We start from the raw sequence: 16,394 nt of genomic DNA, 5'->3' as shown, positions 1-16,394 counted from the left end.
TATGTTGTACACCTGAAACTAATGTCAGTAAGTCAATAAGAAAAAAATCATCCCCAAAGCAATAAGAAGAAACAAACACAAATACCATCTACAGAAAAATTAGGAGATATCTGTAACTTCCAAACCACAGTGAAGACAAGAGTATAGAGAGAAGAATTTAAAGAACCTAGCCCAAGGAGGGAGGGGCAAGATAGGGGTAGGGGATTAAGAGGTACAAACTACTAGGTGTAAGAAAGCTACAAGTATATATTTTACAATACAGGGAATATAGCCAATATTTTATAACTATAAATAAAGTATAACTTTTAAAAATTGTGAATCACTATGTTGTACACCTGAAACTTATATATATTGTAAATCAACTACACCTCAATAAAGAAAAAAATAAAGAACTTAGCCCAAGAAAGATCAAAGTGTCTTCAAGCATCTGCAGAAAAGAGTATCAGTAAAAAACCAATTCCAGACTTCCCGGGTGGCGCAGTGGTTAAGAATCCACCTGCCAATGCAGGGGAGATGCGTTCGAGCCCTGGTCTGGGAAGATCCCACATGCCGCAGAGCAACTAAGCCCATGCACCACAACTACTGCGCCTGCACTCTAGAGCCCATGAGCCACAACTGCTGAGTCCACATGCCACAACTACTGAAGCCTACATGCCTAGAACCCGTGCTCCACAACAAGAGAAGCCACCGCAATGAGAAGGCCACACACCGCAACGAAGAGTAGCCCCGCTCGCTGCAACTAGAGAAAGCCCATGCACAGCAATGAAGATGCAGTGCAGCCAAAAAAAAAAAAAAAAAACCCACAAATTCCACATACAGAAACCTGAAGACTCGGAAATTTAAGGGATCAGGTACCATGGAGGCCACAAGTAGGGGGAGGGCTAAAAAAAAGGTTTATTTGGCTCCTGGGCGCTCGTGTTCAATCTGTCCATACAGTCAATTCACACCCATCTGCCTTCAGAGCGACTGGACCTTTGAAACCCAGAAACAATAACATAAAAACAGTAGGTACTTCAGAAGATGAAAAGATCCATTTGTCTAAAGACAGAGATCAAATGAAAGGCTAAATAATGAATAGTGGGGAACAGCCCTACCCCTTTCTGGTCCACCCCAGCTCATTTCCCTATCTTGCTCTCAAAATGCAAACAGCCACATTTACATAGTTAAGTAGAATTGGAGGATCCCTTTTTGGAAAAAAGAACTGTACAGAGAAAACATGCTGATGTTTGGGAATTCACAAAACAAAGGCAGCTTGTTGCCAACCAGTTCACCAAAGAGTAAAACCCAAGACTATAAGCCCCACTCATTCACACAAAGCTTCTTAAGCTTCTCAGTGCCTCTCCCAAACAGGAACAAATTGACAAGAAACTCTAGGTGTTTGAAAAAAGTCTCCACCATGAAAGAGAAAAGGCAAAACACATAGAAAAAAGAAAATCCAAAGCAAACAGAGATAATGCAGAGAGGAGAATAAAATGTACAAGAGATTATAATTAATATTCTGAGAGGGGTGGGGGGAAGAGGAGATTACATCCATGAAATAAAACAAAATCTTTAAAAAATCACAATTAAAGAAAGGGTTCTTAGATATGAAAATGATAGTAAAACGTAAAAATTCAACAGAATTTTCTGCAGTGATAGAAAAGTTCTGTGCTGTCCAACATGGTAGCCACTAAGGACTTTAAAAGTGGCCAATGCAACTGAAGAACTAAAATTTAATTTAATGTTAATTAATTTAAATAGCCACATGTGGCCAGTGGCTACATACTGGATAGTGCAAAGTTGAAAGACAAAATAAAAAAAAGTTTTTCCCAGAAACAGCAAAAGATAAAGACATGAGCAAGATAGAAAAGTTCCAGAATTTGAAGACCAGAAAAATCCAATATCTAATTAATAGAAGTTCCAGATACAGAACAAGAGAAAACAGAAAAAAGGAACTAGCAACCTGAGTGTAAGGTTTATATAATTTGAGTTGATGAACATAAAGTTCTTTTTTAGTATCATTATGAATTTGTGCTCTCTTAATAAGCTTATTTTATTTCAGCTGACAGTAACAATTCTTTTCAATGCTCAACTGGTCACCAGTTTGTCAGTGGCCATCTTCTCAAGGCTCACCTCTTTTTCTTTCTCAAGGTGCTCTGATTCCTTTACCTGGTAAACACTAAGACATTCTTGGTCCAGCCAGAGCGAACTACTTAGAGTACCTTTAACATGTTATCCTCTCTCACACATGCTGTTTTCTTCAGCGTGGAACCACTCACCCATCTTGAAAATCCCCACTCATCTTTGTAAAGCCAGGACACACACCAGTTCCTCTATAAGGAGACAGTAGAGGGCTTGGCTTGGAATCAGAGCTCCCCTATTGATTAAATGCGTGAGCTGGCAAGTCGCCTAACCTCCCTCTAATTGTTTCCTCATCTGTAAAATGGAAATAATGGTACTGACCTCAGAGGCTTGTTAAGGAGTAAATGAGTTACTATGTCTAAGTTGCTTAGAATGGCACTTAGAACACAGCAAATGCTCAAGAAATGTTTGTTATGATTATTAAAAAGTATTCTCTCCTAGGGACTTCCCTGGTGATCCAGTGATTAACAATCCGCCTTCCACCACAGGGGACGCAGGTTTGATCCCTGGTCAAGGAACTAAGATCCCACACGCCACGGGGCAACTAAGCCCCCATGTCACAACTACTGAGCCCACATACCACAACCAGAGAGAAGTCCACGCACCGCAACAAAAGATCCCGCATGTCACAACAAAGATCCTACGTGCTGCAACTAAGACCCTACGCAGCCAAAAAAAAAAAGTATTCTCTCCTTAGGCGGAGTTAAGTGCATGCCCTTTGTTTCCAGGGAGCCTCGAATACATCTATTATAGCACTTACCATATTTCTATATATATAACCATGTGTCTCTCCCTTAGACAATGAGTACCTTACAAGCAAGGATTACGCTCTGCTTTTCTTTATATTCCAGAACACTAGCTAACCTAACTATGCTTGTTATAGTACTTAACAAATGCTTAGTAAAGAACTGAATGGTGAGTAAGGGTAAAGATCTGGATAACTATGAGAAAGGAGAGACGATTAACCAGAAAGACAAAAAAGAAGCAGAAGGACTTAGCAATGAAAGAAGCCAGGGGTGGGGGAGGAGCAAAATAGGTGAAGGAGATTAAGAGGTACAAACTACTAGATATAAAATAAATAAGTTACAAGGATGTAATGTACAGCACAGTGAATACAGTCAATATTTTATAATAACTTTGTATGGAGTATAATCTACAAAAATATCAAATTACTATGTTGTACACCTGAAACTAATGCAGTTGACCCTTGAACCATACAGTTAATCTGAGTATAATTTATAGTCAGCCCTCCATATCCGCAGTTCTCCTGCATCTGCGGATTCAGCCAACCAGCGACCGTGTAGTACTGTAGTATTTGCTATTGAGAAATACCCGTATGTAAGTGGATGTGTGCAGTTCAAAGCCACATTGTTCAAGGGTCAACTGTATAATATTGTAAGTCAACAATACTTCACTTAAAAAAAATTAAATTCCAAGTCTTCTAGTCTGAATGAAAGAGATCATGTAACTGACATTCATTCATTCAACAAAAAACATGGTAAATATAATATGGCAGTGAATATCACAAAACCCTACCTTTATGAAGACTGCACTCTACCGGGAAGAATCAGAAAATAAACAATAGAGACATAATTTATGGAGTAACAAGTGCTAAAAAGAAAAAATGTTATTAAGGAAAGCTGATAAGAAATAAAGAGTTTGCTTTTGACTGTGGATAGATTATAGGAAAGCATTTATGTAGATTCAGGAGACATTCAGAATTATGTGATTGGTATACAGACTAGAGATTGGGTTAAAGATGTGCGAGTTCTCTGCATAAATGAGATAATTAGAGTCATAAGAACTTATTTAAGGAATAAATCTGAACATAAACAAGAACAGAGTCTGAATGGAAATATGAACAGAAAAGAGAGAATGGTGGGAGAGTGTATCATAAGAGATACATACATACAATTGGGAAAAAGTAGAAGAAAACAGGAAAGGGCTCAGAGACACATAGCAGGGGTGCTCAGTAAGTATTTGCTAAATTGTGAATGAGCGAAAAATCAGTTTTTACTCCCCAAGGGAGGTATTTCTAGGTTTGGTCTTCAACAATGCCAAACGCCAGAGGCTGAAAAGGGTGAGATGAAAAAAGGTCATCAAACATTTGGTATATTCAAATGAAATGTTCAAGTGTAATGGTTTGATAATACATTTTGTGGTCACTTTTTAATTTAAGGAAATTAACCAATATACCTATGTTCTAAGAGATATATTTTCTCTAACGTCGAGTTGTTTTCAATCTACACCCTGCATAATGCCTGGATATAGAAATGCTTAAAAGATGTTTACTAAATGAAGATTTGCCTTTAGTCACAGTTCCCGAGACATAATTAAAATGTGCTCTTTTAGAAAGAAGTCTTTAATATGTTACCACGGCAGTGTCTGGATTGTAGTCATCAATCTGTTCGAAAGTATTTATATCTTTATTTCCAAGTGCGATTTGAAGAGCTATAGAATCATCAACATATCTAGGTTGGTAAGATTAAGGAAAACTGCTTTTATTAACAACCAAACAAATGATACTCTAATAAGACAGAAAAGTGTGTTCTATTGTCACAGAAAATCTTCAGGTTTATGACTTCAATGGACCTTACGTACTTTGCACATTCAGCTTTACTGAAACCACAGGCATAGTTTACTAGTCACAGCAGGAGTTGGCTATTTTCTGAAGCAAAGTCCCAAGGCATCACTTATTCCCTGTCAAGGGAGACGGAGAGGAAAGTCTTGGCGACTACCTATGTGACTCACGGCTCTACCTCACCCTGGATGTACGTGGCCAGTGGCTGTGGGAAGAGCATCCTCAACTGGCATACTCATATGCCCAGAGCGTTCTTCCTGGTTAATTGAGCTTGCTTGCCATGAGGGGTTCTCTTAAGTGCCACCTTTGGAGTATGTACCTTAAGTGACTGACTGTACATGTTTCTGTCAAGTCAATCTAAGTAATTAGGAAGTTATAATGGATGAGCCTCAGCTTTATAAACAAAAAGTTACTCTAAATTTTCGCTAGCATTGTAATTAAATTTAACAAAATAAAGATTTCACTATAAAAAAAGAAAGCAAAAAACAATTTGCAAACTTTTTGCTAAATGTCTCACTAAAAAATCACCACAAAAATATGGAAGAAGTGCAAAGTTCTATCATTCTGGTTCAGAAAGGATACCGCCCAGCATAGCTTAGTGTTTCAGGATCAATGTCATCTTCATAGGCATTCAAAGGGATGAGTTTCCTTTTGATGGGATCAAAAACTAGCTGATAGAGGAAGGTATTATTGGCCCGAATAAATCCTTTGATGTAATCTTCTGGTACTGTTATATTCATCTTGAGATAATGTCCAATTTTCTTGATAACCTAATAATGAATGTAAAAATATTTATGAGTTATCTGCAGATAAAGAAGAGGGAATGCATTATTCCCAACACCCATCACTTTACATTAGAGATGGATGAGGAGGGATACAAAAATCAATTGCTTTTATCTATATTAAAAACCTCTACCAGTAAACACAACCATGTCATGACTTAAAATTCTAAGTCTCTATAACAGTATTTTCTTTGGTTTTTCTATTATTAATCCAAAGAATGAAAAATTCAGTTACACATCAAATTTACATTCCTAGGTATAACTTTAAGATACATTCTTCACCCTCAAAGTACCTTTCACCTAGAAAGCAAAAAACAAACAACACACAAAAACCTAAGAATTAAAAAAAACCCAAATATTCATAGATCATATTTTAAAAATGAAGTCAACATTCTAATTCCTGTTAGAGTCATGGATGATTAAAGCTGGAAGGGGTTTTAAATCTTTTATATCAAACTCAGAAACAAAGAAGAGAAGACCCAGAGAACTGAAGTGATCCTGTAGTCACAGGCTAGTTAGTACATGTTGCTCTATTCCGAAATCTGCCACCATCTCCCAACCTTGAGATCTGTCTATTTTAGTACACCACCCTTAGTCCTGAGGACTCACATTTTATACCCTTGGAAACAAAAAATGGAAATTTTGCTCTGCAAACTCTAAGGGCTTAAGAGAACTACTCAAGGAGGGGTGGGGTAGGAATAAGCTTCTTTAATGTATGTTTAATTTTTTAAGGTAAAGAAATCAGAGAAATTATAGAGCAGTGATGTATGGGGTCTCAGAGTTTTCTAGAAAATACATGACACATGATACCACATCAAATTGTATGAGGAAGTAATACAAGAATACAGCTGTACTCTATTAAGCCACATTAAAGAGATTTACATAAATGTGCAATTCCTCTCATAACTTTCACTTGTTTTAGAAGATAACTACTTTTCATAAAAATATATTTATGTTAAAATGTAATGAATTAATTATTGTTAATTTTAAGTGAATTAATAAACATTTTGATTTTTCTGTTTCAATTTCTTTTTTTTTGGCTGCATTGGGTCTTTGTTGCTGCATGCAGGCTTTTCTCTCTAGTTGCAGCGAGCGGGGGCTACTCTTCGTTGCAGTGCACAGGCTTCTCATTGTGGTGGCTTCTCTTGTTGCAGAGCATGGGCTCTAGGCACGTGGGCTTCCGTAGTTGTGGCACACAGGCCCTGGAGCATACGGGCTTCAATAGTTGCGGCACGCAGGCTCTAGGGCGCACAGGCTTCAGTAGTTGTGGCGCGTGGGCTCAGTAGTTGTGGTGCACGGGCTTGGTTGCTCTGCAGCATGTGGGATCTTCCTGGACCAGGGATTGAACCTGTGTCCTCTGCATTGTCAGGCAGATTCTTAACCACTGCGCCACCAGGGAAGTTCCTTCTGTTTCAATTTCTGACTCAGTAAATATCAATAGCTATAACCCATATAAACAAAAATAATTGCCACAAAGAGATTTTAAGAGTGTAAAGGGATCCTGAGACCAAAAAGTTTGAGAACCACTACTACAGAGTAACAGGACAGAAATCAAAAGACTGTACGTTTTAACATTAATTCTACCCTAGAGTATCTTATCCTTAAGTTTCTTTATATTAGTCTTCATTTAAAAAAATTACTACTTGTTTTTTGTCAGTTGCCGAAAACATGGTTCATCCGTTGCCAAAAGCAAAGTTCCAGTGTTTTAGTCATTTTCTCCTTTCAATGACACCATATTGGATATGGATATAATAGAATATTTAAGATCCATATTCTGAGCAGTTCATCTCTTATTTAAGAACTGCTTCAGAAACTGAATATGACACTTGGTAAATCACTCTTACCTTTAAAATATCTGGATTGTTGGCTAGTCTTAGTACTTTGCAGGCCTTGGCTAATCCAATCCCACGCAGTGATGAGAGATAGTCACAGCCTGAAAGAATGCACATATAACGGAACTTCTCTTCTGTGAACACATCCCCAAGCTGTTTGCACATTCCTAGCCGAGCCTGATCAACTTCTAGTCCATTTCCAAATTGGTCCATTTTTAAAATAACCTTCAGGAGGAATGGAAACTGTTAACACCTGAAAGAGCCATTTTTATTTTTCATCATCTAAGACATTGCAGTATTTCTAAGAAGTCTTTCTTGTTCTTTATCATAACTGAGAAGAGAGACAGGTAGGCCAGTTAATTACTGTAATATTTGCAAATAAGTTAAATTGAAGCATAGGCTATGGCTAGACAAGGTCATACGCCAGAACTCAATTGTCTTGACTCTGGTATAAAGAAGGCCCTTTTTGACATGATAACCTATTACAGAGTTATCATGTCAAATAGCAATTCATACAAAAAGCATTTTCTCCTTACCTTCCGCTTTTACATATTAAAGTAACCCTTTTGCTTAGTCTTAAAGTAATACATGTCCATTGTAGAAAATTTGGAAAACACAGAAATTCAGGAAGAAGAAAACAGAAGTTGCCCCAAATGTCTCATCTATCACTATTACCCAGCATTAACCTTTTCACAGATCCTTCTTCATCTATGAAATAAATAAATATAAATAACATAGATATTAACAAAAATGAAATCACCCTATAGTTTTGTATCTTAATATATAATAAAATTTTCCATTAAATAGTTTTATACATAATTCTAAATAACTGCAGAACATCTCATTAGTAGATAAGTTAGCTTATTTACCTAACCTAATTGAAAAATATAAAGCATATAAATTATCATTATTAAAAAATAAGACCACATTCCACTAAAGAATTTGGAGAAAACAAAACCCTCTAACTGTAAGGGCTTATTCTGAAAAATTGTCCAGATTACACAAATGTCAAGCAGCAAAACCTTTCTTTTCATTTTAATAAAACAATTATTAACAACTGTAAGTAAATATTAGTTGCAGGTATTAAATAGGATAAAAAACTTTAGCTCCTGATTTACACTATTTCCATCCACATAGAAAAACAGTATGGAGTAGTTGTAGTTAGGTACCTTTTTACAGCCAAAAGCGAGGAGATCAGAGTCTTCTGTAATTACAGCTTGTACAATACCAGCCTTGTTAAGATAGGCCAACTGTGCATCTGCTTCATATGGAGCCACAAGACAATCTACTCCCTGAGACCGAGCAGCCTATGGGAAAGGATTGGTCAATCTCAAGAACAGCATCTGCAGAGCACTGAACAACTTCCTGTATCAAACCCATTTTATTACCAGCCTCAACATGTATTGAATACTTGCTAATATTATTTTTGAAAATCATTTCCTTTGAAGTAAGTTTTTCTACTTTTAGTCCTATATATATTGAACTAATCATACAGCCACTAAGAAATCTTTTTTAAAAATCAGTATATACATTAGGAAAAAAGAAATATTGCTGTACATTTGGGGGCGAATACAAGCTATAAAGCTTAATTATTTCAAATTATAGAAAGCTACCATCTTAAGAATGATTATGCTCTAAAAAGAACACAAGTCATGCGTTCCCCCAGGTTCTCTTATCACAGAACACGAGTCTGACACTGTACTGATGAAACAACAGAATTTAATCACTATCTTCCCATTTGTTTACCAAGCAGTTTGAACACAGACCTGAAAAGGGGGAAGTGTGGGCTGTGATTTTGGGCATGCTGACACTAAGATTCATGGTAATAGGTAATAAGGAAATAAGCTTCTAAGAAGCAGATCAAGTAGACTAGAAGTCTGCAGAGCTCCTGAGTTGGCCAGCCTACTTCAACAGATCTCTGACAGTCATTCATGAGTGAAGGTTACAGTAACTGTCGAAGACTATGAGAGTGGGGTGGGATTGAACCTCCAGGAATTTATTCCTTGCATCTCTGCGGAGCACATTTATCTATGTAAGTGACACATCTAAAAAGGGAGAGCTTCACTTATTCCTTAGGATTTCTCCCTTGGAAACTGCTGGACTCCTCTCTTCTACCTACAGATACTGTTCCTTCTTCCTCTGACACCCAGCTTTCCTGAAGGTTAGGCCTAGAAGAATTTTCCTCCCTTTACTTCCTTAACAAACAACTCAACAAACAACTTATAACTAGCCTAAATGAACCCAGTAATTTGTTACTTTGGCTTAATTTCTTATTTAGCTCACCTTAATTACATTGTGGGCCATAGCGTGTGTGATATTGATAGAACGGGTGAAACATTCTCTGGCTTCTGAGACCTTCCCCTCACGAAGAAGCTGCTTTCCCTTAAGAAGGTTGGCTTGTCTTCTTCTGCAAGATAAAAAAAGGTGAGAGAAGGACTCAAAAAATTACAATACAACTATAATTCAAGAATTTTTCCTAGAATAAAAAATGTTTGACTCATTTGAAAGTGCACATCCAATCCTTGAGAATATTAACCCAGATCTTTTGGGCTTCTAGACAAAAAAACCAAGGATTTACAGTGCCTGTACACACAAGCTTATCATCAGACTTTCCCATAGCAATGCTTCATGTCAAAAGAAAAGGGAGTAATGAAGACACTTATGAAAATGTAAGTCAAGGCTTTTACACCATTAAAACTAACTTTCCAGTGTAAAGGGTACAACTTTATCAACATATTAAGAACTTGAAGTATATTGTTTCCTGTGAGTTTCTCTGTGGAATCTATTAATACTAGAGGAAAAACTATGGAAAAACCAAAATAACATGAGAGACATTGATACAAGGACTGTTAATAGCCATCAGCTATATGGTAATTTGTAGACGCAAGACTAAATAACTACTGCTCTCTCCCTGTTTAGGGAGAGAGCAGTAGTTATGTGCCCTGACAATGTAGTACCACTATTTTTGAAATGGGGGGAGAGAGTGCACATGCAAAGGAAAGAAAAAGAAACTGTAACGACAATCATATTGGTAGTGGTAGTATTCATATTTTATTCTGAATCTATTGTTGAGTATAATGTGGGGTAAAATAAATGAGTTATTATAAGATATTCTAACTTTATTATCCCTGTATCCTTGAAAACAAGGATTCTCAGCATGAAAGAAAGGAGCAACGGACACAATACAGAAAAAGTAAAAAAAAAAAACCCTGTAGTCTTGAATTTGAATTGAAGTATCAGTGTGAACTCATGAAGTTTACCTTTTAAGTAAATGTGCATATACACATACACACAAATTTCCTAGTTCACTTTTAAACTGAGGTCCACAGATAAGGAGACTTTGTAGAAAAGGATTTTAAATGCCCCTCCCACCGCTACAGTGGCACAAAGAAAGCTGATCCTACAGAGGTAAGTCAGAAAGAGCACTCAGGTCAGAGACAGACAGCTGAAACATTGTTTAGCCCTTCTCGAAGTTAGCAAGAGGAAATAACTCTGTAATTAGACTTAAGAACAGGATGGGGGACACCCAGGTGGGATATGGCATGGACTAGTCCCTTAGCCACACTGGTTTAGGGCTGTCACCAATCCTTTAAGAACTAACCTGGAACTAACTTTTTATTAAAAGTATTTTTAATAAACTGTATATTATTCCTACTAGAATGAGGGTGCAGACAGTCTCAGTTAATCCTTTTATAAACTTTATAAAGTTCTGACCTTAAGAATCAGAGCCCACTAAATACAGGTAGATTGAAAAACATAGATCTGAAGAGCCCTCTCTAATTTGACTCTAGGCCCAGGGATGGCAAACTAGGCAAGCAGCACTCTCACAAAATGCTCACTCAGTGAGGTTTACTTCTATTTGGGGCTAACTCATACTACCTTTAACAACTAAGCCCAGTGCTCTTTCCTGTACAGCACAATGACTCCTGGACCTAAAAACTAACACAGGGTAAAAACAAGAATAGATGAAAAGTGGCAGAATAGGTGCTTCAATAAAATACAGAAATTCTTTAAAAAAAAATACAGAAATTCTTTCTAAGGTCTGTTATAAAAATACGAGATTCTGTTGAGCTAAATATGAATGATAACATTTCAATTATAACTACTAAAAGAACAGAAATAGAGTACATCACTTTTCAACTAGAAACAAGAGACAACAGTAAGGGTGGATAAAACAATCAACCCAGAAGTTAAGCAAGGTAGGAGCTATATATTAGTAATTAATGATCAATGTAAAAAGAATAAAACTCTCCAGTTTTAAAAATGACAAAGATTGACAGAATGGATAAAAAAATTACAGTGATGTGTTCTTTATAAAAGACAAACTTAAAACCAATGACATAGTAAAACTGAAAATAAACAGAAAAAGACATTAGGAGCATACAAAAGAAAGTTGTTATGGCTATACAAACATCAGACAGGATAGACTTTAGAACAAAAAAGCACAGAGACTAAAAGAGTCACTGCATATTGCTTCTATTTGTCACAAAAATATAACAAATTCTAAACTTGAATGCCACCAATAAAATAGCTTCAAAATAAACAAAGCAAAAAAAGTTGGACAGAACTATAAGGTAACTGACAATTGCACTATCATAGTGAAATTTTAATGTACTTTTCTCAGTAATTGATGAATTAAGTAGACACACATAAAAAAAAAACAAAAAAACATTAAAAAACCCAATAAGGATATGGAAGATTTGAACATTACAACCAATAAGCTTGATTAACTGGACAGACATAAAACCATCCACTCAATAACTGAAGAACACACATTCCTTTCTAGCACACATGGAACGTTTAAGGAAATCTGTTCATGTACTAGAGATTAAAACAAGCCTCAACAAATTAAAACAAAAAGAAATTTGTATTACACAGACCACAATGTCAGATCTTAAAAAGTTAAAGAATTAACTTACTCTCTTCTAGACTTCTCCACTTCCTTTTTAGAAGGTAAAGTACATCCATCAAATACCAGGATAGGCTTGATCCCATGAGATAGTAACATATTTACAAATTTCATACAAAATCCTACATACCTATGAAAATGAAGAAAAATAATTAAATGCTTTGCATCTTTAGGTAATACTTTTGCTCTTTTTAAAACCAGATGAGACAGATTATGAAAAGAGGTTTCTGTTTTTTTAAGCAAATGTTTTCACAGGAAATGTAAACTCTAATTTAAACTTGGATCCTAATGGGCTATGGGATATTTGCTTTCCTCATGTGTAGATTAAAAGGCTTTGACATCCATAACTAGCCTTTTTACCCCATTTTCTTTTTTTTTTTGCTTTGAGAAATTTCGAATCTATTGAAAAATTGAAAGAATAGTAGAAAAAATACCTGATTTCTCCAACAACACCATTATCATATCCAAGAAACTTAACAGCCACAAAATACCATCTAATATACAGTCTACATTAAAATTTGTCTGATTGTCCCAGTATTGTTATAACCAGTGGTGACCTGCTAAATTTTAACAAGTTCTGGGGAAAGTGGTACCTAATATGTAGCATTTGTCAATCCCTGACATGAATATTCTACAGTGGTGGATAAACTACCAATGTGGGCTCACTAAATGCTGAACTGGGAGGAGATGGTGTATAGCCAGCTCATAAAAGTTGACTCCAGCACAGCACTGCTACAATTTTTTCCCCCAGTCCAGGATGCAAACAAGAATCAGGTATTGCATTTCAATTTTTATTCTGGCAAGACAGTTAAAAATAGCTACATGTAGATTCATTCCAGGGTCACATGGATAGCTCAACATATGCAAATCATCACTGTGATACACCACATCAACAAAAGACAAAAACCATGTGATGATCATCTCAATAGATACAGAAAAAGCGTTTGACAAAATTCAACATCCATTCATGATAAAAACCCTTACGAAAGTGGGAATAGAGGGAACATATCTCAACATAATAAAAACTATTTATGACAAACCCACAGCCAATATAATACTCAACAGTGAAAGCTCAAAGCCTTCCTGCTAATATCTGGAACAAGACAAGGATGCCTGCTCTCACCACTTCTCTTCAACATAGTATTGGAAGTCTTTTCCACAGCAATCAGACAAGAAAAAGAAATAAAAGGTATTCAAATTGGTAAGGAAGACATGATACCATACATAGAAAACCATAAAGTTTTCACATTAAAGACTACTAGAACTGATAAATGAATTCAGCAAGGTAGTGGGATACAAGATTAACATACAGAAATCTGTTGCATTTCTTTACACTAACAATGAAATAGCAGAAAGGGAATGTAAACAAACAATCCCTTTTAAAATACTTAGGAATAAACCTCACCAAGGAGGTGAAAGACTTATATGTGCTGAGAACGACAAAACATTAATAAAGGAAATTGAAGATGATTCAAAGAAATGGAAAGATATCCCATGCTCTTGGATTGGAAGAGTTAATATTGTTAAAATGGCCATATGACCCAAAGCAATCTATAGATTTAATGCAATACCCATTAAAATACCCAAGACATTTTCACAGAACTAGAACAAATAATCCTAAAATTTATATGGAACCATAAAAGACCTAGAATTGCCAAAGCCATCCTGAGAAAAAAGAACAAAGCAGGAGGCATAACCCTCCCAGACTTCAGACAATACTAAAGCTATAGTAATCAAAACAGCACAGTATTGGCACAAAAACAGACATACAGATCAATGGAACCGAATAGAGAGCCCAAAAATAAACCCACACACCTATGGACAATTAATCTTCAACAAAGGAGGCAAGAATATACAATGGGGAAAAGACAGTCTCTTCAGCAAGTGGTGTTGGGAAAGTTGGACAGCTGCATGTAAATCAATGAAGCTAGAACATAGCCTCACACCATACACAAAAATAAACTCAAAATGGCTTAAAGACTTAAATATAAGACAAGACACCATAAAACTCCTGGAAGAGAACATAGACAAAACATTCTCTGACATAAATCATACCAATGTTTTCTTAGGTCAGGCTCCCAAGGCAATAGAAATAAAAGCAAAAATAAATAAATGGGACCTAATCAAACTTACAAGCTTTTGCACAGAAAAGGAAACCATAAACGAAACAAAAAGACAACCTACGGACTGGGAGAAAATATTTGCAAATGATGTGACTGAAAAGGGCTTAATTTCCAAAATATACAAACAGCTCCTACAATTCAATTACAAAAAACCCCCAAACAACCCAATCAAAAAATGGGCAGAAGACCTACATAGACATTTCTCCAAAGAAGACTTACAGATGGCTAATAGGCACATGAAAAGATGCTCATCATCACTAATTATTAGGGAAATGCAAATCAAAACAACAGTGAGACAGTGAGGTACCACCTCACACCACAGAATGGCCATCATTAAAAAGTCTACAAATAATAAATTCTGGGGAAGGTGTGGAGAAAATGGAATCCTCTTACACTGTTGGAGGGAATATAAATTGGTGCAGCCACTGTAGAAAACAGTATGGAGGGAGGTTCCTCAAAAAGCTAAAAATAGAGTTGCCATATGATCCAACAATCCCACTCCTGGGCATATATCCAGACAAAACTGTAATTTGAAAAGATACATGCACCCCTATTTTCACAGCAGCACTATTTACAACAGCCAAGACATGGAAACAACCTAAATGTCCATTGACAAATGAATGGATAAAGAAGATGTGGTATACATATAAAAACAATGAAACAATGCCATTTGCAGCAACATGGATGGACCTAGAGATTACCATACTAAGTGAAGTAAGTCAGAAAGAGAAAGACAAATACCATATGATATCACTTACATGTGGAATCTAAAATACAACACGAACGAACACATCTATGAAACAAAAACAGACTCACAAATATAGAGCACAGACTTGTTGTTGCCAAAGGGGAGGAGGGGTTGGGGAGGGAAGGATTGGGAGTTTGGGATTAGCAGATGCAAACTATTATATATAGGATGGATAAACAACAAGGTCCTACTGTATAGCATAGGGAACTATACTCAATATACTGGGATAAACCATACGGAAAAAGAATTTATATATATGTATAACTGAATTACTTTGCTGTACAGTAGAAATTAAACACAACATTGTAAATCAACTGTACTTCAATAAAATTTAAAAATAGCTACACTTACAACTTCCATCAATTTTAACTCAAATATATGAATAAAAAGATGCAATCTTAAAAGATAGTCTTCTAAGTCAAATATATTCATCTTAATGGAAAATTCACTACATTGTTCTTTTTTTCCTTTTATTGTAAACCAGTGACAATAGACCTGCATTGGTCTATAGAACAATGATTGGGACCTACTGATTAAGTATCAAGTAAAAATAGAAGAAAGCAAACATAAAATTGTAACAAGTTTTAAAGGAAATTTACTTTTTTATTAAAAACTAGACAGAGGGACTTCCCTGGTGGTCCAGTGGTTGGGATTCTGTGCTTCCACTGCAGGGGGCATGGGTTCGATCCCTGGTCAGGGAACTAAGATTCTGCATGCTGTGCAGGGTGGCAAAAAAAATTAACTAGAGAAAATATAAACATCAGACACCTGGTGCCCTCACTTTATATATTTTAGACATCTTTCCATGTCAGCACATATAGAGTTACATCATTGTTTCTTACGGTCATAAAGGTTTATCATAGGCTTATCCAAATTTTCTGACCTTTTCTGGTTAATATCCCCATCCAAACGTGAAAAAGAAAAGGAAAGTAAACTATCAAATGTGACTTATTAGTTGCAGTGGGAAAAAAAAATTACACAATACTTTGCTGAAAGTCCTGAAACTTTCTAGTTCAGTAAACATTTACTAAACACCTACAACATGGTCAGTCCTGTGGAGTTCATCTCTAACAAAGGATACTCCCTGTACTCTGGACAACTCTTTCAGTTAGTCAAAAATCTCAGAATCCTGGGCTTCCCTGGTGGCGCAGTGGTTGAGAATCTGCCTGCCAATGCAGGGGGCACGGGTTCGGGCCCTGGTCTGGGAGGATCCCACATGCTGTGGAGCGACTGGGTCCGTGAGCCACAATTGCTGAGCCTGCGCGTCTGGAGCCTGTGCTCCGCAGCAAGAGAGGCCG

At 36.4% G+C, this 16,394-nt stretch overlaps 1 protein-coding gene across 2 annotated transcripts in view; it reads right to left on the bottom strand.

The window, feature by feature from the left end:
• Nucleotides 1–16,394, bottom strand: part of EXO1 (exonuclease 1) — a 40,561-nt gene that overhangs the window by 20,460 nt on the left and 3,707 nt on the right. For both annotated transcript variants that reach the window (XM_068538497.1, XM_068538498.1), the window contains exons 4-9: nucleotides 12,236–12,355; nucleotides 9,600–9,723; nucleotides 8,486–8,623; nucleotides 7,329–7,541; nucleotides 5,285–5,472; nucleotides 4,496–4,592 (exon numbers count right to left, since the gene is read on the bottom strand). In XM_068538497.1, coding sequence (XP_068394598.1) covers nucleotides 4,496–4,592; nucleotides 5,285–5,472; nucleotides 7,329–7,541; nucleotides 8,486–8,623; nucleotides 9,600–9,723; nucleotides 12,236–12,355 — 880 coding nt within the window. The remainder of the gene's footprint in view (nucleotides 1–4,495; nucleotides 4,593–5,284; nucleotides 5,473–7,328; nucleotides 7,542–8,485; nucleotides 8,624–9,599; nucleotides 9,724–12,235; nucleotides 12,356–16,394) is intronic.

This window comes from Eschrichtius robustus, chromosome 3, assembly GCF_028021215.1.
Source record: "Eschrichtius robustus isolate mEscRob2 chromosome 3, mEscRob2.pri, whole genome shotgun sequence".
NCBI lineage: Eukaryota > Metazoa > Chordata > Mammalia > Artiodactyla > Eschrichtiidae > Eschrichtius > Eschrichtius robustus.
This window is presented reverse-complemented; position numbering and strand designations above follow the sequence as displayed.